This window comes from Canis lupus, chromosome 31 (assembly GCF_048164855.1).
Source record: "Canis lupus baileyi chromosome 31, mCanLup2.hap1, whole genome shotgun sequence".
Lineage (NCBI taxonomy): Eukaryota > Metazoa > Chordata > Mammalia > Carnivora > Canidae > Canis > Canis lupus.
The window spans coordinates 15,487,748-15,513,016 of NC_132868.1; the positions used below are offsets into that span (position 1 = coordinate 15,487,748).

A 25,269-nucleotide genomic window follows, 5' to 3' on the forward strand; every position below is an offset into this window, starting at 1 on the left:
CACTTTATCCCACTGAAATAGCTGGAAGTCACAAAATACTCCATGCGCTAATAGAAACTGACCTCAGACAAATCAGAAAGAGTCTTGCTCTGCTGGCTGTTTGCTGTATACATGACACTAACATAGAAAGGTGGGTAAAGGTAAGGAGAGCACTGTGGAGGTATTTGCATAGGATAGTGAGTTAACGAGATGATTTTTAACCTTCCACTAACCTTGCTGATAACAGTGAAGTCTGTGAAGGAGACCTAGAACTCTGGCGACTGCCTTTAGTACCAGCTGTAGGTAGTTCTAAGCCATTCTGGAGGAATATTCAATAGCAATTATTAGTACCACTGCATTTTAGAATATTTTTAACTAGACTTCACTCTATGATAAATGCCATAAACTTTATTAAGTTTTTAAAATATTTTAGCTAGAAGGTACCTGTTGAAAGTATGTTTGAAGGATAATATGGATCTCAGCATTTTCTTCTGTGACCTCAGCTAGCATCTCATCAATGATCTTGTGGAAATGTTTCACTTCACGAAGTTTGATGTCTTGTTCTTCTAGTGTTTCATCTTTTGTGTCTTTCAAAAGTCGGATCTCCTTGGTGAGTTTTGCACACTGTTGTTGGTCAACAGTAGTTAATCATTATTTATACCTATTTACCAGAACTTAGTATTTTTTAATGAATGAAGGAGGATTTGGAGTTACCATCTGGAACTCCAAAATACATAAATATAAATATGACAGGTCAGTTTTTAAAAAGACAGCAATACCTGTTTAGTTACTCTCTCTAACTTTGGCCTTTGCTCTTCCGTTTCTCTATTTAGTTGAGATGAATAAGCCTGCTTCTCTGATAATTTTTCTTTGACGTTATTTGTTAAATGTTCTATAACTTCTAAAGTATTTTCCATGCTCTGCAGAAAAAGTGTTAAAATACTTATTGGTTAGAATCAGAAACTTAACAAGCTTGCCATTTTTTTAAGTGTTCATTTAATTTTAATTCATTTATTTTTGTATATGTTGGTAGATAATAAGTACAATGGTTTTAATTTTTTTTAAAGATTGTATTCATTCATGAGAGACAGAGAGAGGCAGAGACATAGGCAGAGGGAGAAGCAGCTCCCTGCAGGGAGCATGTGGAACTCAATCCTGGGACCCCAGGATCACGCCCTGGGCCAAAGGCAGGCATTCAACCACTGAGCCATCCAAGTGATTAAGTTTTGTATATAATTCCACTGGAAAGTATTTTTATGGGGCAGGGGGATATAAATCAAACAATAGCTGTTAAAAGCATGTAATTTTCAAAGATTCAAATTTTATACCATTGGTTCCTTCAAACAGCCAAAAAAAAAAAAAAAAAAGATCTAAATGTTTACATAGAGCTTCCTAACCAAGTACATGGTTTTCTCTTTCAATGATGTGGTTTAGTAACTACTTTCTACTAAGTTATTTTTATCTTTCAAATTTTATTTAAGGAGCAATCTTTAAGGAATTAAATAAAAGTTCATTAAAAGTTACTGGATAGACCACAATTAGCTATGATTCATCAACTAATTAATAAGTCATTATCAGTAGTCCATTCTGTGCTTAGTACTGTGATTTTAATTTATTTAATATTTTGGTCATTTTTTCCCTTAATTGAGACTTTTACTACTTTAAAAAATTATCTTCTCTGTACAAGAGAAGAAGACAGTAGACATGATGATGACGACAGTTAACTTTTACTAAGGGCTTATTACTAAAGCATGTAGAATATACCTGGATATCTTCCTGTAGTTCCCTGATTTGTCTTTGTTTGTATCTGTATTTTTCATCAATAGCTCTTTTTTGTTCTTCTAGTTGGATTTTTAGTTCATACTCATCACCTAGAATTAGAGAATTCTTAGTTTAAATTTTTAACATGTTATGTAGAAAGCAAGCTTAAAGCCTTACAAATATTAAACTTCTAACATATTGTGTTATAGAAGAAGGTTAAATTCCTTATATCTATTTGTTGAGAAACAGTATGAGCATGTAGTAGCCATTCTTGTTTTGTCAACATAGAGCAGCCAATGTGCTGCAATTTTCTTTACATTTGAAATTAATTCCCAGAGAAGTGATATGCAATATTGCTAGAACTAATAATGGAAACAACTTAGCCTTTATTTTAAAGGGAGGGAGGTTAGGGGGCCCCTGGCTGGCTCAGTCAGTAGAACCCTGATCTCTTGATCTTGGGGTTGTGAGTTTGAGCCCCACGTGGGGCACAGAGATACTTAAAAAATAAAAACGATAAAAAAAGGGAGGGAGGTGATTTTCTGACTTAAACATGGTATATTTTTGTTTTCATGTCTCACAATGTTCCTCCTTAAAAATAAGTACAACTTTAATTGCATATATTCATTAAAAAATTTTAACTCCTACATACTAGATGGAGTGATTTTTTGAAAAGATTGTTTGTAATTGTTGTTGCAGCTTCTCAACACTTGCAATGTATTTTCTAGAGCATAGATTTCTTTTTCAGCTTTGTTGATCTTAGCATCCAAACTGTCACCTTCCCTTTGAAGTTCTTCTTTTTCTTGAGCAGCCTATGAAACAGAATATAACTGATTGCACAGAAATATCATGGGAGAAAATAAAATGTCTGTTTCTAGGGCAGGAAATAGTTTATTCACAATACCAATTTACCTTGGGGCCCACATGCAGCATTAGGCATTTATTTCTCGCACTTGATTTAGAGTAGAAGACTTACTCCCCGAGACCTTCAAAATCTAGTATGTAGGATACAAACTGATGGAAGTATAATAACTAACCAAAGCTTATTTTAACTTTCCAACAAAAATTACCAGAAAGCTAAGCAGGTCTAAACCTTGATGGGAAAAGTTAGGATTAACTAGGAGGTGGTTTCAAATTAGATCTGTTCAATACGGAGAATGCAGGTTTCTGGCCTGAAAGAAGCTTAGGAACACTTTCCCATTTTAAGTCTTTAAGGAAAAAAGAGGTGAGCAAGGTACACCTAGGAAAGTAAATGCATATTATTTCCGAGCCACTTATATTATTAGAACGAGGATTTCAATATCTTTGAACAGTTAAGTAATATTAAAACTAGGGTACTCACTTCAATAGCACATACTAAAATTGGAACAAATAGAAAAAATTAGTGTGGCACCTGCACAAGAATAACATGCCAATTTGTGAAACACTCCATATTTTTAAAAGGAGAAACACTACATGATTTCACTTGCTGGAGATGCCTATAACAATGAAATTCTCAGACGGAAAGTAGCATGATGGTTGCCCAGGGTTGAGGAGAGGGAAAAATGAAGATTCAGTGTTTTATGCATAGACAGTTTCAGTTTGGGAAGATGAAAAAGTTGTGGAGATGGATGTTGGTGTTGGTTGCACAACAGTGGGAATGTACTTAATATCACAGAACTGCACAATTAAAAATTGTTATAATGAAAAAAAATTGTTATAATGGCCAATTTTATGTATATTGTGCCACATTTAAAAATATTTTTTATTTCTTATTTTTATTTTATTTTTTTTTATGATAGTCACAGAGAGAGAGAGAGAGAGAGAGAGGCAGAGACACAGGCAGAGGGAGAAGCAGGCTCCATGCACCGGGAGCCCGACGTGGGATTCGATCCCGAGTCTCCAGGATCGCGCCCTGGGCCAAAGGCGCCAAACCACTGCGCCACCCAGGGATCCCTAAAAATATTTTTTAATTAGAATTGTTAAATGTGGCTGGAAAAATGCAATCTATAAACTTCTGAAACCCAAAAATTCTCAGTAGTGTGTATATTTTGATTTTTTACAGTTTAACTCCATCCCTGGGAGTACAAAAAATTCGAAAGAACTCCAATTAAATGTTGACAGGGATAGTATGGATATATATTTAAAAGTGTCAAAATCCATTTTTTATCAAAATCAACTAATAATTTCATTTGGTAATTTATTCAACCCCTAGGTATGTGTATTTAAACCAGAAATGTGGCCATTTGAAATGTTTTATTGGTAACTGTTAATCTCAACATTTTCACTGGTATTTATTATGCTTCAAAATATGGTACACATTTTTTGTAATAAATTGTATGTAATAAAAAATAGCAAAAAAAAAGTTCTTAAATTATAACGTAATTCCTGTAAGTTGAGGTTAGAATTGGCAACATTTTCATTTGAAAAATATTGTAGTGGAGGGATCCCTGGGTGGCGCAGCGGTTTAGCTGGATCTAAGCTCCAGGGCGCGATCCTGGGGACCCGGGATTGAATCCCACGTCGGCCTCCCAGTGCATGGAGCCTGCTTCTCCGTCTGCCTGTGTCTCTGCCTCTCTCTCTCTCTCTCTCTCTCTCTTTGTGTGTGACTATCATAAATAAAGAAAAATTTAAAAAAAATATTGTAGTGGAAGAGAGCTATAATGAATCAAAACAGCTGTGTTTTAGTTGTGGATTTCCTACAAGTGAGTAACATTAATTCACTTTCCTTCTCCAGGTTCAATTTCATTGTTAAACAAAGGGGTTGACTTTGTACATTTATATATTTCCTGATCTAATTCTATGTATATGTTAAACTTCTAAAAATGCTATGATCCTATTTGGTTCCAAATCAGATATCATAGAATGTATACCTTCTCTCCTAGATTAGAAAGGAACAAATTTTCATTTATACCTTTCTGTCAGCATTTTAAAGCATTTTCTAGTAATCTCATTTTCTAATACTTCCATTAAATTGTGGTCAGAACTGGACTGTGTCCTTATAAAGACCACATAAGACACACTAAGTCTAGTTACAAAGTTTAATTTTTACACATCTGGCACATGTGAATGGAGTATTGAGAGTAAAACATTTAAATATGCCATATAATGAAAAATGGAATAACGTGGCAAGCTGAGGACCCTGAAGAGGATAGAAAATGAAGAGTAGCATTAGGAAATTGGGAAGGTAACTGATCGCCTCTATTCCTCTTACATCCCCCTTATGCTGACATTTATCCAGCAACTTCGCTATTAACAGAAGGCATACTCTTACTTATAAAATTTGCCTGTACTCCTGAGAAGTGGATGCATCATCTTCATCACAGCATTAACAGTAACAACAAACATTTACTGAGGGCTCATTTTGTTCTAGACAGTGTTTGAGGATTTTACATATATTTCTTCACTTCTCACAACAAAAGTAATAATATCTTCATTTTGCAAGTAAAACTAAGTCCTCCAAAGGATTAAATAACATTCATGGTCACCTACTTGGTCAGGGATAGAACCAAGATATGGACAAAGAGAAACTGGAATTGCAACATCTACCTTCCCAACACTGATCAGCCTAGAGCCTATCACCTCTCAGGGACCTTCAAAACCTGAGAGGAGAAAAGTCTCATCAGTAATAGGCAGAAGCCTGAGGTAGTACAGACTGATGAGTTACAAGAGCAGTCTGAGAGCTGGGACTCCTTTCTCCTGTAGGTTAGTATGGTCTAGGGTGTAGCCATATGGGAGGATGGCTATAGTGAAGTAAAGACTTGAGCTTTACATGTTGAACGGGCTGTCAACATGACACTAAAGGCACACATTGTGACAGCAGGTCTTAGGGTAAAATCTATTCTGAACCTTGAATAAAGAGGGAAAGTGATATGATACAAATGATAGCAAAAAAAAAAAGTATCAAAGAGCAATCCAGACTTCTCTTTGACCTCACAGACTTGAGATGTATAAAAATAATAATTTCAGGGGGCGCCTGGGTACTTCAGCCGGTGGGTAATTCCACCGGTTAGGTGCCTAAATTTCAGCTCAGGTCATGACCTCAGAGTTGTGAGATTGAGCCCAGATTCAGCTCCATGATCAGCCTGGAGTCACCCTGAGATTTTCTCCCTTACCCTTTTCCCCTCGCCTCACTCATGTCCTGTTGCACCCACTCATTCTCTCTAATAAATAAATCTTCTAGAAATAGTAATAATAGCTTCAGTACCTCCACCTGACAACTAATATTTTATGGACCTAATCTAGTATGGTAGCTACAAGAGTGCTGTGAAATTTAAGGTTGCATGGGGAAAAAAAAAAGCCATTTGGTTGTTAAAGAGCAGACCAAAAAGATACTTTATCACAACTATGAATCAATTAAGATTACCTTTATCACATAATAGGCCTGTGTTTTCTCCTCTTCTCCTTCAGGAGGCAGCATAACAACAGTAAGAATTTCATATCTATTCTTCAGCTTATCAATTTTACTTAGCCTCTCATGGAACTCAGCACTAATATAGAGAAAAAAAAATACTGAAAAACAACATGCTTTTTTTAAACTATACTTTTCTTATATAAGACATTTTGATGACTACTGAATTCAAACAGGTTAAATATGTTCACTTTTAAATTTCACAATTAGTGGGAAGGGTCTCAGGTTTCTCCCTATTTGAAAACTAAGAAGTTAGGCTGCCATAGTTTCATGGATATTGGCAGAAGACATGATTCCTACGTCAGAGAAAAAGGACTTTGCCATTCATGGCACACCAAGTAGCATAAGCCTCCTGCTTGCAGAACTCTCAAAGTCCCATGCAAGTGAAGAAGGGCTCAAATGGATGTTACACACACCCTAGGTTTACATCACAGCTGAGGAGCCTCAAGTTTAGGTAATTCAAATATTTCTAGAATATTTGGGAACTAAGCAAATATATTCAATACTTAGAGGATACCACCTCTAGCTTCTGAGGCTATATACTATCCGAACATCTTTTAAAAGATAGTTTAATGGAAATTAAAACCACAATATATTACCTCACAGCCTTAGGGTAACTACTAAAAAAGAAAAACAAAGCAGTGGCAGGGTGCCTGGGTGGCTCGGTTAAGCTGCTGGTCTTTTTTTTCATTGTACATTTCTTTTTTTATGGTATATTTTTTTATTGGAGTTTGATTTGCCACCATATAGTATAACACCCAGTGCTCATCCCGTCAAGTGCCCCCCTCAGTGCCCATCACACAGTCACCCCAACCCCCCACCCACCTCCCCTTCCACTACCCCTTGTTCGTTTCCCAGAGTTAGGAGTCTCTCATTTTCTGGCTCCCTCTCTGATATTTCCCACTCATTTTCTCTCCTTTCCCCTATAATCCCTTTACTATTTTTTATATTCCCAGTATGACTGAAACCATATAATAATTGTCCTTCTCTGATTGACTTACTTCACTCAGCATAATACCCTCCAGTTCCATCCACGTTGAAGCAAATGGTGGGTATTTGTCATTTCTAATGGCTGAGTAATATTCCATTGTATATATAGATCACATCTTTATCCATTCATCTGTTGATGGACATTGAGGATACTTCCACAGTTTGGCTATTGTGGACCTTGCTGCTATAAACAATGGGATGCAAGGCTGCTGGTTCTTGATTCAAGTCATGATCTGCTCCATGTTCAGCAAGGGAGTCTGCTCGAGATTCTTTTTCCCTCTGTCCCTCCCCCCACCAGTTCACTCTTTCTCTCTAAAATAAGTCTTGGGCAGCCCCAGTGGCCCAGCAGTTTAGCGCTGCCTTTGGCCCAAGGTGTGATCCTGGAGACCCAGGATCAAGTCCCGTGTTGGGCTCCCTGCATGGATCCTGCTTCTCCCTCTGCTGTGTCTCTGCCTCTCTCTCTCTCTCTCTGTGTGTCTGTCATGAATAAATAAAATCTTTTTTAAAAATGAAAAAAATAAAAATAAAAAATGTGGAGAAACTGGAACACTTGTGCACTATTTGTGGAAATGTAACATGATGCAACCGCTAAGGAAAACAGTATGGTAGTTCCTCAAAAAATTACAAATAAAAGTACCATATGATCAAGCAATCCCAGTTAGCCAAAAAAAACTGAAAGCAGGTACTTCAAGAAATCTCTGCACCCCAATGTTCATAGCACCATTATTCATAATAGCCAAGAGATAAAGCAATCCCAACATCCATGGACAGATGAATGGATACACTACATGTGGTATATACATGCAATGGAAAATTATTCAGCTTTAAAAGGAAATTGAATCACATGCTACATAGGTGAACCGGAGGACACTGTGCTAAGTGGAATAAGCCAGTCACAAAAGACAAATACTACACGATTCCACCTACATCAAGTATCTAAAGCAGTCAAATTCATACAGACAGAAAGAATGGTGTTACCAAGGGCTGGAGGAAGGAAAAAATGGAAGGTTAGTGTTTAGAGGGTATAGAGTTTCAATTTCAGAAAATGAAAAAGTTTTGGATATCTATTGCACAACAATGTGAATACACTTAACATTATTGAACTGTACACTTAAAATGATTAATATGGTAAATTTTATATTATGTGTTTTTTTACCAAAAAATTTAAAAGGACTCCAGGATGGGATAGTTAGTGCCTTTCCTTGCAAGACATACAGAAATATGAGAAATACATGAAGAACTGTGTCCCACAATTTCGAATCTGCTGATTATTTTTTCCTTTTATTTTGGTAAATTCATATTTTATGAACCCTTTAAAATTTATTTTATAATAATGCTAATTATGCTAATATATGTATGGCAACATGAAGAGTGACTCATTTGCCTACTACCACCTTATGAAAGCATACTGTCCAACCATGGTGAAAAGAAATCTTTAACCTACCAGCATTCCCACTCCTAAAAAAAATTGGTGGTAAAATATATTAACAGAAGTTATGGTTTTCTTTATTTTTAAGTATTATGTTGTATAATCAAAAAATATTTAGTCAACCTTTATATGACTGTAAAAGACAAGGCCTGTTGGTCTTCCAGCTTAATGTGGATTGACTACAAGTATATCTCTCCTCCTTCCTAAAATTGAAAAGAATAAAAAGAAAAAAAAAGCACAGCTCTGGGAAAAAGACAGTCACAATTTTGTCATGAATTCATGAAAAAATGGGAAACAAATGGGATATGATTGATGGGGGGGTGGAGGGAGATACAGACAAAGATTATTAATGCAGAAATAAGAGCCATGTTTCACAAAAAAAAAAAGTCTAGAGAAAATTCAAATCCAGAAATAAGAAATAAAAAGACCAAAAGTGATATCTGAGGTGAGTAATGAATGGACTGTCTAAATATCTGGGCCACTCTCCTCAATCCCTCAAATTTTAGGGAAATGTTGGCAGGAATTATTTGTGCTTCAGTGATACCCGCCCCCCGCCCCCCATTATCAGAATTCCTAGTATTGTTATGTTGGAGCTAGAGAGAAAAGTAAAAAAGAGCATGGTGATTCCAGGCCCCCCCCAAAAGTGGGGTTAATAAAAAAGTTCCATCCATGAAGAAAATAAAGTCTTTATCATCCAAAATAAACTCCTTATGCTCATTAAGGGACAAATTAACCCAGTGCCCACAGGCAGCCCTCCCAATTAGGAGAGACCAGCTGGAAAAAACGATCTACCTAATTGCAGAAGAAACCATACCAGCTGCTATATCAATCACCATGATTATTATTTAAACATTTGTTATTAAATAACAGAAAGCCGAGGACTATCAAACATACTGGAAAGTTAACAGCATGAATGAAAAGAACAAAGTGAGCAACCACACGACATACTAAGACAAATAATGCAAGGGACAGAAGAGAACTTCCAAAGTATTTTAGTATCTCTAAAAGATGAGAGGATATTGATCCCAAACTATCCATAAACAAGAATGGGCTGCTATGAAAAGACCAATGAAGGAACAAGAGTCATTACAGTTTCCCCCTTTTTAATTTAATAGTAGTAAATAAGAAAGAATCAGTGATCTAGAGAAAGAGAGAAAGGGGGGCAGAGAATGGAAAGGAGGCAGAAAGGAAGAGAACAGGGAAAGAATGAGAATATCTTAAAAAGTGAAATAGAACAGAAACTTTAAAATGAGAGTGAAGTGAAGAAATCCAGAAGACAAACCAACATCCACTAAAATGAGCAACAAATGCAGAAAATAGAGGGCGGTGAGAGAAAAAAATTAAAGAACTAATAGGAAAAAAATTTCCCTAACCTAAAGAAAAACTTGACTGAAATAATTAACAGAGCTCACCAAGAGCTCTTGTTTCTTTCAAACAAGAAAAATGAAAACCAAAAACCAAAAATCCAAAAAAACCACCCAGAACAAAGAGAAATTCTGAAACCCTAAGGATAAAGAGTGTCCCAAAGCTTTTCAAACAATAAACAAAAACCAGGTTCCCTACAAAATAAAATGAATTAGTCTGAATCAGACCTTTCATAAATAACTCTGTCATGTATAAGAATATGAAACAAGGAGCAACGCCTGGGTGGCTCAGCAGTTGAGAGTCTGCCTTTTTCTCCAGTTGTGATCCTGAGGTCTCAGGATCGAGGCCCGCGTGGGGCTCCCTCTGCCTCTCTGTGTCTCTCATGAATAAATAAATAAAATCTTAAAAAAAAAAAAACAACACGAAACAATGCTTTCAAAGTTCAACTCTAATTCAAATATGAACAGAGTAAGTATGTGTTAAACATGTAAAAACTCAGGGTACCTGGTTAGCTCAGTCAGTGAGCATCAGCCTTCGGCTCAGGTTGTGATCCTAGCTCCTGGGATGGAGCCTGAGTTAGGTTCCCTGTTCAGTGGAGAGCCTGCTTCTCCCTCTCCCAGTGCCGCTCCCCACCACTCATGCACATACTCTCTCAAATAAATAAAATCTTTTTTTAAAAAATAAAAATAATAAAATAAGGGCAGCCCCGGTGGTGCAGTGGTTTGGCACCACCTGCAGCCCAGGGCGTGATCCTGGAGACCCTGGATCGAGTCCCACGTCGGGCTCTCTGCATGGAGCCTGCTTCTCCCTCTGCCTGTGTCTCTGCCTCTCTCTCTCTCTCTCTGTCTCTATGAATAAATAAATAAAATATTTTAAAAATAATAATAATAAACATGCAAGGACTCAGAAATTTCAGAAACCATCAATTCTGGAAAAAAAAAAAATTCAGATCCTACTCCAGAGAAATGAAATGGGAATCCAAGAAAAAAAGATGACACCGTATACATGAAACAATATTAAACCAAAAACAAAGGAAACATACAGCTAAGTTGAATTATTGTTGGCAATTGACTATATAGTTTAATGTAAGCTATGAGAAAGGAGTTCTTTAAAAACAGAGACTTAATAGGGCAGCCCTGGTGGCGCAGCCGTTCAGCACCACCTGCGCTAGGTGGGATCCAGTCCCGAGTCCCTCGGGCTCGCTGCATGGGGCCTGCTTCTCCCTCTGCCTGTGTCTCTGCCTCTATGAATAAATACATTTTTAAAAAATCTTAAAAAAAAATAGAGACCTAATATTAAAAACAGTAAATAACAACCTGAAACTATAATTAGTGGTTTCAATAATACTTGAAAGATGGAGAAAGAAAATGTAGCAGTAAAAGATGCTAAAAGTCTTATCTTTTAATAAGATAAGGAAAAAAATCATAGGAGCTAATTAATCCTCAGTATTCTCAGAAAAATAGGAAAATTAAAATTTCTTTTGAATTTAAGAATAACCAACAAAAAAATAATTAAAATTAGAAGTTTATATTCCAAATAATAAAAGAGGAAAGAAGGGAAAAGCAAATTCAATAAAACCAATGAAAGCCAGGAAAGACAGAAAGAATATGATTCATTTCTAGGTATTTATCCAAGAGAAAAGAAAGCATATGTTCATACCAAGAACACATATGTTCATAACAGCTTTATCTGCATAGCCAAAAACCAAAAACAATTAAAATGTTCATCAACAGGTAAATATATGCATAAATTGGGATAGATATATGCAATGGAATATTATTACTCAGTGATGAAAACCTGGGGTCAACAAACCATCCTGCCTGCTACCTGTTTTCGTACGTCCCATGAGCAAAGAATGCCGCTTACCTTATTTTAAAGATTTTAATTATTTATTTGAGAGATAGAGAGCATGAGAAAGAGAGAGAGCAAAAGCAGGGGGTAGAGGTAGAGAGAACCAGACTCCCTGCCAAGCAGGGGGCCCGATGTGGGACTCAATCCTAGGACCCTGGGATCATGACCTGAGCTGAAGGCAGACACTTAACCAACTGAGCCACCCACGTGTCCACCATTTACATTTTTTTTCACCATTTACATTTTTAAATGTAAAATCAATTTTTAAAAAGTCAAGAGGAACATTACATTTCATGAAAAATGAAAATGCTATGAAATTCGGGGCACCTGGCTGGCTCAGGTGGCTCCATTAGGAGCCTGCTTCTCCCTCTACCTGTGTGTGTGTGTGTCTCTCTCTCTCTCTGTGTCTCTCATGAATAAATAAATAAAATCTAAAAAAAAAAAAAAAAAAAAAGAAGAAGCTAACATCTAAATAAACTCACAAAAATAGAAGGAAAAAATAGTAAATGTGAGAGCAGGAATTAATAAAGTAGAAAATTGAGGCACCTGAGTGGCTCAGTCAGTTAGGCATCAGACTCTTGGTTTCAACTCAGGTCATGATCTCAGGGTTGTGAGTGAAGCCCCGCATCAGGCTCTGGGCTTGGCAGGGAATCTGCTTGAGATTCTTCCCCCTTCCTCTCCCTCTGCTTCTCCCCTAGCTCATGCGTTCTCTCTCAAATAAATAAATAAAATATTTAAAAATAATAAAAAATAAATAAATAATAATAATAATAATAAATAATAAAATAGAAAAGTGGATTCACAATAGGAAAAAAATCAACAAGCATTGCTTCTTTTCAAAGAGGAATAAAATTCATTAACTACTGGTGAGATTTAACCCACCTAAAAAAAGAGAAGTCACAAATAACCAATATCAGGAATGAAAAGCTACAAATACTACAGCTATTAAACAAATAACCAAATGATACTGTGAAGAACTTTATGGCAATAACTTTGAAAATTTAGAAATGGAAATTTTTTCCTAGGAAAAATATAATTTACTAAAACTGATTAAAGAAGAAATACAATTGTATTTCTGTATTGTCCTATCACTAATAAGTAAATTGAACCAACAGTTGAAAATCTTCAAAAAAAGTCCAGGCCTTCAAGGGCTTTATGAGTGAAATCTTTGAAAATTCAAGAAAGATGTAATTCTAGGGATGTCTGGATGGCTCAGCAGTTGAGCATCTGCCTTCAGCTAGAGTGTGATCCTGGAGTCCCTGACCGAGTCCCACATCGGGCTCCTGCAGGGAGCCTGCTTCTCCTGTCTCTACCTCTCTCTCTGTCTCTCTCTGTGTGTCTCTCATGACTAAATAAATAAAAATCTTTTAAAAAAAAAAATCCAGTTCTACTCTTTTGCAAACTTATCCAGACTATAGAAAAATTAAAAAACACACAAAATCATTCTATGAAAGCTGACATAACCTTAGTAAACTATAATTTGACAAGGGTAACACAGAAAGGAAATTTATAACCATAGATGGGACAATTGTATACAAATATCATCAAACAAAATGTAGATATATACAAAATGTAATATGTGACAGACAAGTTTTGATTATTCTAGGAATGTAATGTTATTTTAACTTTGAAAAATCAATCTATATATTTAACTATATTAACAGACTAGAAGGATCTACATCATATCAACGAACACAGAAAAAGCATCCAACAAAAGTCCATTCCTGATGAGACAAATTAAAATGACCTCTTAGAAAGAATGAAAATAGATGGGCACTCCTTTGATATTATAAAGGGTATTTCAAAGAAATCTGCAACTCATATTTAACGATAAAATGAATCCCTTCAATATCAGGCACAGGACAAGGGGACCTGCAATCATCACTGCTAGTCAGCACTGACCTGGAGGTCAGATAACAAGGACAGTGAAGCAATAGAAAGAAAAGTTATAAAGGCTGAAAAAAAAGGAGGCACAAAACTGTTATTTGTAAATGATGTGAATGAAATACCTAGAAATTAGAATCTATAGATAACTGTCAGAATTAGTAAGAGTTGAAGCAAAGTTGTTGGATTCTTAATATATAGAAATCAACTGTATTTCTATAATGCCAGCAACAAACCAAAGATGGAATTATTTATGTTTTTTTAAAGATGTTATTTATTTATTCATGAGAGACACACACACCCAGAGAGAGAGAGAGAGAGAGAGAGAGAGAGAGAGAGAGGCAGAGACAAAAGCAGAGGGAGAAGCAGGCTCCATGCAGGGAGCCCGACATGGGACTCAATCCCAGGTCTCCAGGATCACGTCCAGGGCCAAAGGCAGGCGCTAAACCACTGAGCCACCTGGGCATCCCCAAGATGGAATGATTTAAAAGGAGATAACAGGGATCCCTGGGTAGCTCAGCGGTTTAGCGCCTGCCTTTGGCCCAGGGCGTGATCCTGGAGACCCGGGATCGAGTCCCACATCAGCTCCCGGCATGGATCCTGCTTCTCTCTTCTCCTGTGTCTCTGCCTCTCTCTCTGTACGTCTATCATAAATAAATTAAATAAATAAATAAATAAATAAATAAATAAATAAATAATAAATAAATAAGAAAGGACATAACATTGACAAAAACATTTTAAAAAGTAGCATGTAGGGGCGCCTGCGTAGCTTAATCAGTTGAGCACCTGACTCTTGATTTCAGCTCAAGTCACAATCTCAGGGTCCTGGGATCAAGCCCAGCATCAGGCTCTGCACTGAGCTTGGAGCCTGCTTGAGATTCTCCCTCTCCCTCTCTCTCCCTCCCCGCCGTCACACTTTCTCTCTCTCTCAAATAATTAATTAATTTAATTAAATAAAAAGTAGCATGTACCTAGGAATAAATCTTTTTTATAAAAGATATGCAAAACTTCTAGGGAAAAATTGTGTTAATAAATGCAGCTATTAAGTATCCATGTTATTGAACTCTTACCACAAAACATACACAAAAATCAGTTCCAAGGGAATTACTGATCTCATTATTAAAGGGATAATCTAAAGGATTAAGAGTTAGCCAAAGGAAAGAGGGAGGGAAAAGCATAGGTTCATGACTAAAATGTATATTATATATTAGAAGCCTTTTCAAACAACTAAGAAAAAGATGAACCTCCAGTCAATTCTTCTGACATCACCCTTATATTTTCAAAAATTTTTAGCAGTATATTAAAACTCGAATTATTACCTTAAGTTCTGTCGTTCTTGATCAATATATCTTATTTGTGATGCAAGCATTGTTTTATGAACCTTAATTTCTTCCATTCGTTCTTCCATAGCTGTGTGTAATTGCTGTTTTCTTTTTTCCAGAGAAAGTACTTCTTCTGCCTTACTGTGAAGCATTTCTCGAGTACGTTTAACTTCAAGTTTTAAAAGATTGTCTTCTATCATCAAATCCTATCAAGGTAACAAAATTGTCAGATGCTAAAATAATTACTGTTACACCCATTTTATTACCACAAAAGTCAAACTTGAAAATATAACTATCCTTAATTTGACCACTGACCAAGATAAGTAGGATTAAATTTAGATTGCTCTGAATGAGGACTTTCGGTTCCTTTACTTTTTAAGAAAAGATTTTTTTTTTTTTAAGAAAAGATTTTATTCCAAGTTTTATTATAATTCAATTTGAAATTTAAGGTTTACTAAAAAGAAGGAAAGAAAGAAGAATTTATTCCCCAAATTGAAACTTAAAAGTCAGGAAATGTATAAAGTTCTATGGATGAATATTTTTTATATTCTAAACTAAATCTCACAAAATAACATATAAATAATTTTTTTCTAAGTCATGGATAGAGTACTGATACAAGAGTACACAAATAGATCAATTTTCAGAATAGAAAGCCCAGAAACAAATACTCCAGAACATAAGACTTTATTATTTCAAAATGTAGCTTTTCAATTGGAGAAAAGATTAGATCCCTACATCTCAAATGTACTAAAAACAAATTCCAGATGAATGAAAAACTTAACGTAAGATAAAACCAATGCAGTAACCGAAATAGTAAACATTTGTTTGATTTTTACTATGACACAGGAGTTTCTAAGCATAAAAATTACGCAGGGAAAAAATATTTGATGTTAAAATTTTTTTTTCATGTCAAAAAAATGAACAAAAATTTTAAATGTAAATGGAAAAATATTGACAATATTTATGACACTTGTTATATTTATGTATGAAGGTCTTTTGCAATTAAAAAACATAAACCTCCTGATGGAAATATGGGCTAAGATAATAAACCAGAAATCCAAAAGAGAAAGATTACAGAATATAACGTAATAGAAAAAAATGTTTTAAACACTGGTTTGAGGGAGAGCGCATGCATGAGTGGCAGTAGGGAGGGGAGAGCAGAGGGAGAGGGAGAGAGAGAATCTCATGTGGGGCTTGATCCCACAACCCTAAGCCAAAACCAAACGCTGGACGCTTAACCCACAGAGCCACCCAGGCACCCCTAAACATTTTTATTTAAACATAAATATTTGACATTTTATGTTCAACTGTAAAATGTTTTCACGTGTCACCAACTTAAAAACTATTCCATCAAATTGACAACAATTTTATAAATTATAATATCCAACCTTCCAGGTGGTAAAATAGAATGCTCACACATTGCTGGTGGGAGTATCAAATGAACCCTCCAGCAGACAATTTGGCTTAAAAATAGTATAGGGTCACCTGGGTGGGTCAGTCAACTTAGCCCTGGACTCCTGATTTTGGCTCAGGTCATGATTTCAGGGTCATGAGATCAAGCCCGATATGGGGCTCCCTGCTTAGCACAGAGCTGCTTTCCCCTCAAGCAGCTCCTCTCTCTCTCTCAAATAAGTAAAATTAAAAAAAAAAAGGGGGGGGGGGATAGTTCAAGACCTGAAAATATTCATTCTTTTTGGGCCATAATTATACAGTTAGAAATTTTTCCTAACTCATTAAATAACTATACAATGATATAAGAAAATTGGCCATATGCATGGTATATGGTGGTACTATTTTTTTTAAGTGGTCTCCACACCCAATGTGGGGCTCAAATTCATAACCTTGAGAACAAGAGTCACAAGCTCCACCGACTGAGCCAGCCAGGTGTCCCTGATAGTACTATTTAGAATAATCAAACATTGAAAATAAATACATATCCAAAAAACAGGAGATGGTTAAACAAATTATGGTAACTTCATGTAATAAATTATAAGAAGCCTTTAAAAATAATTTATAAAGAGTATTTAATGTTTAGAGATATACATGGAGATGGATATAGATTTTAAATTTTTGAAAATAATATATATAAAGCCAATTTTCTTCAAAAGACTAGAAGGCAATAATATAACTTTAACACATTATCTTCTATATGGTGATTCTAGTAACTTTATTTTCTTCTTTATAATTAGTATGTTTTTATAATTTTCTATAATTAGCATTAAATTATGTGATTTTTAATATCATATGCACATATGATTTTACGGTACCTGTTTCAAAGCTTTGGTTTTATTAAGTTCTTTCTCTGATCTGTCATTGAAAAGGTTTAGTTCATTTACTTTGGTCATGAGGAACTGTTTTTCATCACAATTTTTACTATTTGACTTCTTAATAAAATAAAGATCATTCTATAAAAGGGGAAGAGAGGTACATAAATACACATTTTAAAAGAACATTAAATAAATCTTACATTAAATTATATGCTCCATTGAATATTTATAATAATTGGTTTTTAAATCTCACTCTTCATGCACTAATGTTTCTAATATAATACATGTGGATAATCACATAGAAACATTTTCATTTTTATCACCTACTGATTTTTTGGATTTGGTTTGGGTTCAATAATTCCAGGAAATATTATGTATGGCTTGATCTGAATTATTGGGTGATTGGCATTTATGGGGAGAAATATGAGGAAGAAGCCAAGCATTGGTTCAGTGCACAGCTCACCTTCTGAAGTTCATGATTTGATTCAACCCAAGCCACAGAAAGAAAAAACCCTCACATTCTAAAAAAGTGTAGGGACTTGGTTAACAGTGCAAACTCTAGAATCAGATGGCCTTCATTACACATCAGTCATCTGACCCTGCTGGGCAGCCTACCATTCCTCAGTTTCCTCTTTTCTAAAATGGAGATAACATACCTACCTCCCTGGACTGCTGTGAGGATTAAAGATGTTACTGTCAAAGAGTATGTACAACAGTGTTTGACACATAGAAGTGTCATGTATTCTTACTATTAATTACATGTATAATCACATATTGCTAGAGAGAAAAATGCTAGAAAAGATCTAATTCCATCAAATGCTTTTGTGTTACACATACCCAGATATCAGTCTCCTGCTCACCCAAGACAAGGTTTATGCTTATAGTCCCCTCTGGGTACCAAAAGCAAAAACTTTCTAGTTCCAAGACCTAGTTCTGTCCCTTTCTCGCTTTTACCCTCTTTTTCTCTCTCCCTCCCTCCTATCTCTGTCTCATTGCCTGTATTTCTCTAAGGTATCAAGACCTAAGATAGTAGCAAGACAGTAAGAAGAGGAATTTTTTTTGTATGAAGATGTGATTTCACAAAATTAACTTTTAGAATGAAAAAATTTTAATTTCAGGTGATTTTCAACCAGAAGGAATTAGCTTCTATTATGCAAAACAGAAGATGAAATGGTATGAGAGAAGTAATTCAGAATGACTTCACAATCTCATGCTACTATTGAGAAAAGAAAACCTTCATTAGAAGATTAAGTAGCTTTTATATCTTTAAAACTTCACATGCATTTCTTTTAATTCATTTATCTCTCTGTTAAATCCAGAGTTGGGATAGGCATTAGTACTAATCAACTGTACAATGGACAGAGCGCCAGAGTAGTTAGAAGGCAGAACACTAGAACCATTCCCACACAGCAAAACAGACACACAATTCATGCCAGGGTCAAGAAACACACTTGGATACAAACATCATCCTCGGATCATTCTGTAGCATTAATATTCTCCTCATAGTCAATGTAATTAAAATAATACTATTTATTGAATACCTCCTAAAAGCACTGCACTAAAATATACATTGCTTCTAATTCTTTCAAACATCCTGAAATAACATCAAATCTTTTCTTTCCTTTACCAGACGAGTTAACTTGGGCTCAGAAAAGTTAAAGTAATAGTACTGATACAACCTTGATATTTAAAACCAGTTGTTTCTGATTCCAAAACATGTGTTCTTTTCCACAAAGCTAAGGAAATAGTTTTTAAAAATTTCATCAGGCTACAGACTACTCCAAACCCAAATTTTATCATCTTTAAATTTAAAAAAAATTAATTTTAAAAAGTAAGAGCTCCCTTTAACCTTTATAGTCCTAAAGGAATTCAGGGCAATTATCCTTATAACCACTAGAGGACACTCATCACAAGCCTTTCAAACTGTAAATGACACTTAAATCCTTTGGGATTCTCATCCCTTTCAGGTCCAAGATCTCAGTTCCTCACTCTTACTCTCCAGCTAAACTTTAACACAGGTTTTATACTACATAGGTACCCCTAACATAGGTTTTATATGACTATAAGCATTAAAACACTGAAAGATGAGAACATTTTCACCGTATTAACAAAATTAAGCTATTCAAAACACTGTAACCAAGTAAATATATGAATAACAGTAATAAAAAAAAAAAAAAAACAGTAATAGATGGCCCATAAAGGTCATTTCAAAGATAAAGGGCAATCAAGTTATTCTGGCAAAAACATAATAAAAAATGGAATTTATCAATGTGTTAAATCATGTAGTATTTAAGAGTATTTTGAAGTCGTATGGACCAGGGATCAAAACCTAGCTCTCTGTACTAGCTGTGTAACCATGGACAAGTTACTTGATCTGTGACACAAGTCATAATATCTCCCTCACAAGACACTGATAAAGATTAAATGAAATAAAATACTAAAGACATTTAATATACTTAGTATATAGTAAGTGCATAATCAATAGTAATGTTATATTCTCATAGTCAGTATAGAAACATGAACATTATAGTTCATACATTTGTTATATATGCAGGTAGCTTGGCAATCATCCTATCCAAAGTAAAGTCTTAGGAACATGTTGACTTAAAACAGAATGACTAATGACTAGGATATTTGAAGCATCAAAAGTATTTTGGCTAAGTTACATGAAGCTTCTTGATCTGTGATTCCAAAAGGTCAAACGTAGATTTTTTCTCCTCCAGTATCTTTTTAAGTTCAACAATTTTTGTTTCAAGGGCTTGTTTTTCTTCTGAATTAATTTCTCCTTTTAACCGTGACATTCGGCGTTCCACTTGCTGAATGTAAAAATCCTGTTACATTTTTTTAAATAGATAGTAAGGAGAAACAAATAGTTAAAACCATTTCTATAAATATAAAAACACAATAAACACTTTCTTATAAATTTAGTCTTAAGTGTCATCATTTACTAAAGTCACTTTAATTCTTCAGTAATTTATAGTATAAAATCCTTCTTAACTCTGAGAAACAGCAAACCATTCTTTAACAATCAAGGCACATGACAGTGATATGAAAATAAGTAATCTACTGGAAATATAAGAAGTCAGCTAGGAGGGTATTTATCATACTACTAGGATGGAACCTCAGTAAACACACTGGATTTACATGGACATGGACTTTTGAAGGTACATTTTTTCTTACCCTACTACTGACCAAACATGATATCCCATTTCAGCATCTGTCTATCCCTCCAAGAGGACTTTAAAAAAATCTTTGTTTTTTTCAGGAGATTGTGGTATCTTAACCATCACAACTATAACAAATCAATACGGAAGACATTCATAAGATTAATATCTACCTGACTGTACATAATTTCTTGCTGCTTCAAGGTTTCAAAATCCAGTTTATGTAACTGATGGTTGAGGTGCTTTAGAGAGGAACGGGTTCCTTCAATTTCTGATACAACAGCTTTTTCTTTCATTGCCTCAGTCTGTAATTCCTGAACTTTCTTAAATAGCACATCTTTCACTATGTTTAATTGAACTTCCACTTCCTGATGATAAGAATAATAGTGATCAATGACATTTTAATACCTTGCAGTATTTTGTTACATGAACACTATAATTTTGGGGGTTATAAATTAAACCTCCAACATTTTAACCCTTGAGAATATAAGAATGCCCTTCCCACAATTTCAACAAATCTCCAACATTTCTTATAGTCTACTCTATTCCAGTACCTTGATCTGTCATCTTAATTCTACACCACGTCACCCTAACCTTAGAATTTGGCCATTCCCCTGGTTTCCCTAGGAAATAAAATATATCAGAGACACACAACTTATAGGTTCGCAGAATTTTCTGAAGTCTTGAAGGTGTTACAGGGAAGAAGTCACATTGCTCAATCTCCCACCTTCTTGTGGGCACTATCCAGTTGTGAGCAGGTAAATGTTTAACTACCAGCTTTCCAGTGGATGGGAGGTTAGAAGGAAAAAGCTGATTTTAATTGTATAAATATTCCCATTATGGCCAATCTCAAGCTACTATCATGCTTCCAATAAAGGCAGAGTTGGGAAGAGATATGGAGTAGCAGACCATTACACAGCATTTCCACTATATAGATATAATAAATGTAAGTAATCTTAAGTAATCTTAAGGGCATAAATAGATAATAGTAAAATATAGTAAAATAATTTGGAAGTGATGAATGCTGAGTACTTATTTACTTTGTTTTTAATATTATGTATTTAACTGTAAGTCAATATAATTTAATTTTTAATAGTATCTATGTTTAGCAGCTGACTTGCAAAATTCCAGAAAATTTAACTATCAACTCTAATGGGCTGATAGGGCTGACCCCAACACACTACTAGCACTACCCTTTATTCACACCTTGCCTCCAGATGGCTTTCCTACCTGTGCAGCCTTCTTGTAAAGAGAAACCAGGCCCCCATTCCCACTGCTCATTTCTTAAGGGGCAGATCTCTCTTGACCTGAATGCTTTATGACCAAGTGTTCTAGGCTTCAAATAGATCTCCCATGCCAAACAAGATCGGTTGAAAGTTATCATTTTAAATGTTGAAATAATTTCCCTCTGTGCTCTTAAACCCAGATTTCCTTTTGCCAACCAATGAAGCTCAATATGGAAAAAAAAATCCGTGACTGGCACATTTAAATTTTGACAAATTAAGAAATATAATCTAATATAATCTTAAAAATTCAGGATCCCTGGGTGGATCAGCGGTTTAGCGCCTGCCAGGGCGTGATCCTGGAGTCCCGGGATCGAGTCCCACATCAGGCTCCCGGCATGGAGCCTGCTTGTCTCTGCCTCTCTCTCTCTCTCTCTCTCTCTCTATGTCTATCATAAATAAATGAATAAATCTTAAAAAAAATTCTTTGTTATATAATAGCCAATTTTTATTAGTTCTAAGACCTTCTCAAAGATTACCTGGCAGTTTTAAAGTCAGTGCTTGGTGGTGAATAACGGTACAGCTCCAAAACATATAGGGTTAGGATTTTTCCAAACAAAAAACCAACAGCTACAAAAACCAAGATTATGAATAAAACACTGCTACAGCACAAGTAGCACACATGCTGCCAATCCTATTTTTTCTAATTAAGCTAATTTCTTCAAAAATGTCACCAGTTTTTGATGTCATCATCAAAAGTTCTACTTCATACGGATTTCAGTCTCTATAGATCTCTACTAAGTTCCAATACTGTCCCATTTTACGTGCTAGAGGAAATAATGCTCTTAGGAGAAAAAAAAACACAACTTTTTTTTAATAATGTGTGATTTAGACTCAAATACCACTCAAGTCAAGATTGCTGCATGACTTCATTATTCAGGATTTTTGAACACACAACAGCATACTGAAGAAGCTGGATTCTATCCAAAAATAAGTGAAACCATCCATATTTGATATTTAGCAAATAGGGGATTTTGTCATGATCTTCAGCTGCCCCTCAGAAAAAAGAGTAAAAGCAAATAGTAGTGCAAATAGTGTCAGGTCACAGAAGTCACTTAGAAGTTTTCAAAGAGGAGATGGTGAATCAACCTTTTTCAGTTCCTCAAAAATTGGCCTAAATGCTACCAAGATTCCAAAGACATTCCAATAGAATTGTAAAGTAGAACACCTAAAAGTCCATTTACTTATAAATGGTACCAGACTGTCAGAGATAATAAATGATAAAGAAATACAGGAAGGAATGTAGACCACTGAGGGGGGGGGGGGATTTGATCACAAACTATCCCCCCCCCAAAAAATAATCAATTATAAGGGTGGAAATCAATTGTAAAACATAAAACATGGGCATTTTTCAAGATGTGTCTATCATAAAACAGCATATATATGAATGACAAGCAGAGACATGCCAGGCATTGGGAAGGCATGAGATCCTAGGTAGAGAGCTACCTGTGAAAGAAGACATTAAAGTCAAATGCTGAAAGCAAAGCAAAGGGGGAAGTAGAAGTTTTAAGAGAGAAGACCACACACAAACAGGGAGTCTAACAACTCAAAATTCTGATCACAAATATGATCATACCAGAAAGCAGAGCCTCTCAACAGACCTTTTGGAGGTCTGTTGAGTCAGTCTCCCTGACTGCAAGAGTCTAATTCACTATTGCTAAATTTGCTGTGACTGTTTACAAGCTAAAACAAAACTTTACCTTTACACTTTTTTCTTCCTCCCTCAGCATATCTTCCAAATTAGTAGCTTTCTCTTCTACAGACATCGTTTTCTCAGTTATCTGCTTTAATTTCTTTTTTACACTCTGATTATGATTTTTAATTTTCTGTAACCTAGAGAGAATTTATGAGGAAAAAATAGAAAACATGTCTAAAAAGTAATACAAACAAACAAGGAATAGTTTATCCTAAGATTTCTTCATATAACCTGAAAGTTTCTTTGGCCATCAACTTTTTTATTACCTTTTTGTTACCTTTCTGTAAACCTTATATACGTATTAAATATATATTTAATAAGCCATAAAAATATTGTTCTTAAGCCTTTACAATGAAAAACTGAGGAAAAACTTTTTTCAAGTGTAATAATTTAGTAGCTATACATTTACAGTTATCTAGCAAAAACTTAAATATCTAATAATTTTTCTACAAGTAGTCAATTACTGGGGTGCCTGGGTGCATCAGTCAGTTAAGTTCCAACTCTTGATTTTAGCTCAGAGCATGATCTCAGGGTCATGAGATCAAGCCCCACATCTTGTTCTCTCTCTCTCTAATAAATAAATAATAAAATCTTTTTTAAAAATAGAAGTGGTCAAAAACAATAAACATCTTTAAATATCTTTTTTCTTACCTTGCGGTTTCTTCCTGAATGTCCTTCTTTATTTTGGAAATATTTTTCCTTAGAGCTTCTAAATCACTGGAACTTCTATTCACAGTGGCTTTTAAAGAATCCAGCTATTCATTAGTTAACAGACAGAAATTATATATTTACTCTACATCTTATAAATTAATTTCACTTTTGAAAAGTTCTATTCTGCACATGTAATACATATTAACCAGTTTTCCTTTTTTTTTTTTTTAAAGATTTTATTTATTTATTCATGATAGTCACAGAGAGAGAGAGAGAGGCAGAGACACAGGCAGAGGGAGAAGCAGGCTCCATGCACCGGGAGCCCGACTTGGGACTCGATCCCGGGTCTCCAGGATCGCGCCCTGGGCCAAAGGCAGGCGCCAAACCTCTGCGCCACCCAGGGATCCCAACCAGTTTTCCTTTTTGATCTGATATTACATTTTAAATGACCTATTGCATGATATTGGCAAATTATAGAGTTCTACATATATGCGTTAAAGGTGTATACAGCAAAAGCTTCACAGTATTGGATGTGGCAATGGTTTCTTGGATATGACAGGCAACAAAAGAAAAAACAGATAAACTGGACTTCATCAAAATTAAAAACTTGTGCATCAAAAGACAGTATCAACAGAGTTAAAGAGCAGTCCACAAGATGGAGAAAATATCTGCAAATCATATACCTGATAAGGGATTAATAACCAGAATACATAGAGAACTTCCAAAATTCACCACCACCAAAGAAAAAGCCAGGCTGATCCAAAAATGAGCAAAGGACTTGAACAGACATTCCTCCAAAGAAGATATACTAATGGTCAGTAAACTCATAAAAAAATGTTCACAGCATCAATCATTAGGGAATGCAAATCAGAGCGACAATGAAATACCACCTCATACCATTCCATGAGGATAGCTACTATTAAAACAAGAAAAAAGGGGAAAAAAGAAAAGAACAAGTGTGGATGAGAATGTGGAGAAACTAAAGCTGGAACCTATTAGTGGGAATATAAAATGGTCCAGCCACTACAGAAAACAGTATGGTGGTCCCTCAAAAAATTAAAAACATAATTACCACCCAGCAATTCTGAGGTAACTGTACACCCATGCTCACAGCAGCATTATTCACAACAGCTAACCCATGACAGCAACCCAAGTGTCCATGGACAGATAAATAGATAAGCAAAATGTTATATGTACAGACAATGGAATAGTATTCAGCCTTAAAAAGTAATGAAATTTT

General features: G+C 35.3%; 1 protein-coding gene and 1 non-coding gene across 2 annotated transcripts in view; one reads left to right on the forward strand and one right to left on the reverse strand.

Moving 5' to 3' along the window:
* The window catches only part of CCDC39 (coiled-coil domain 39 molecular ruler complex subunit), a 49,120-nt gene that overhangs the window by 8,116 nt on the left and 15,735 nt on the right, over nucleotides 1-25,269 (reverse strand). Inside the window, exons 8-19 of the mRNA XM_072807520.1 lie at nucleotides 24,030-24,133; nucleotides 23,383-23,515; nucleotides 20,573-20,767; nucleotides 19,902-20,066; nucleotides 17,236-17,373; nucleotides 14,966-15,174; nucleotides 6,083-6,206; nucleotides 2,390-2,549; nucleotides 1,744-1,850; nucleotides 759-899; nucleotides 424-603; nucleotides 213-298 (exon numbers count right to left, since the gene is read on the reverse strand). Coding sequence (XP_072663621.1) covers nucleotides 213-298; nucleotides 424-603; nucleotides 759-899; nucleotides 1,744-1,850; nucleotides 2,390-2,549; nucleotides 6,083-6,206; nucleotides 14,966-15,174; nucleotides 17,236-17,373; nucleotides 19,902-20,066; nucleotides 20,573-20,767; nucleotides 23,383-23,515; nucleotides 24,030-24,133 — 1,742 coding nt within the window. The remainder of the gene's footprint in view (nucleotides 1-212; nucleotides 299-423; nucleotides 604-758; nucleotides 900-1,743; nucleotides 1,851-2,389; nucleotides 2,550-6,082; nucleotides 6,207-14,965; nucleotides 15,175-17,235; nucleotides 17,374-19,901; nucleotides 20,067-20,572; nucleotides 20,768-23,382; nucleotides 23,516-24,029; nucleotides 24,134-25,269) is intronic.
* On the forward strand, nucleotides 3,074-3,175 carry LOC140622503 (U6 spliceosomal RNA). The gene has a single exon (XR_012022261.1). It is a non-coding gene; the product is annotated as a U6 spliceosomal RNA (small nuclear RNA).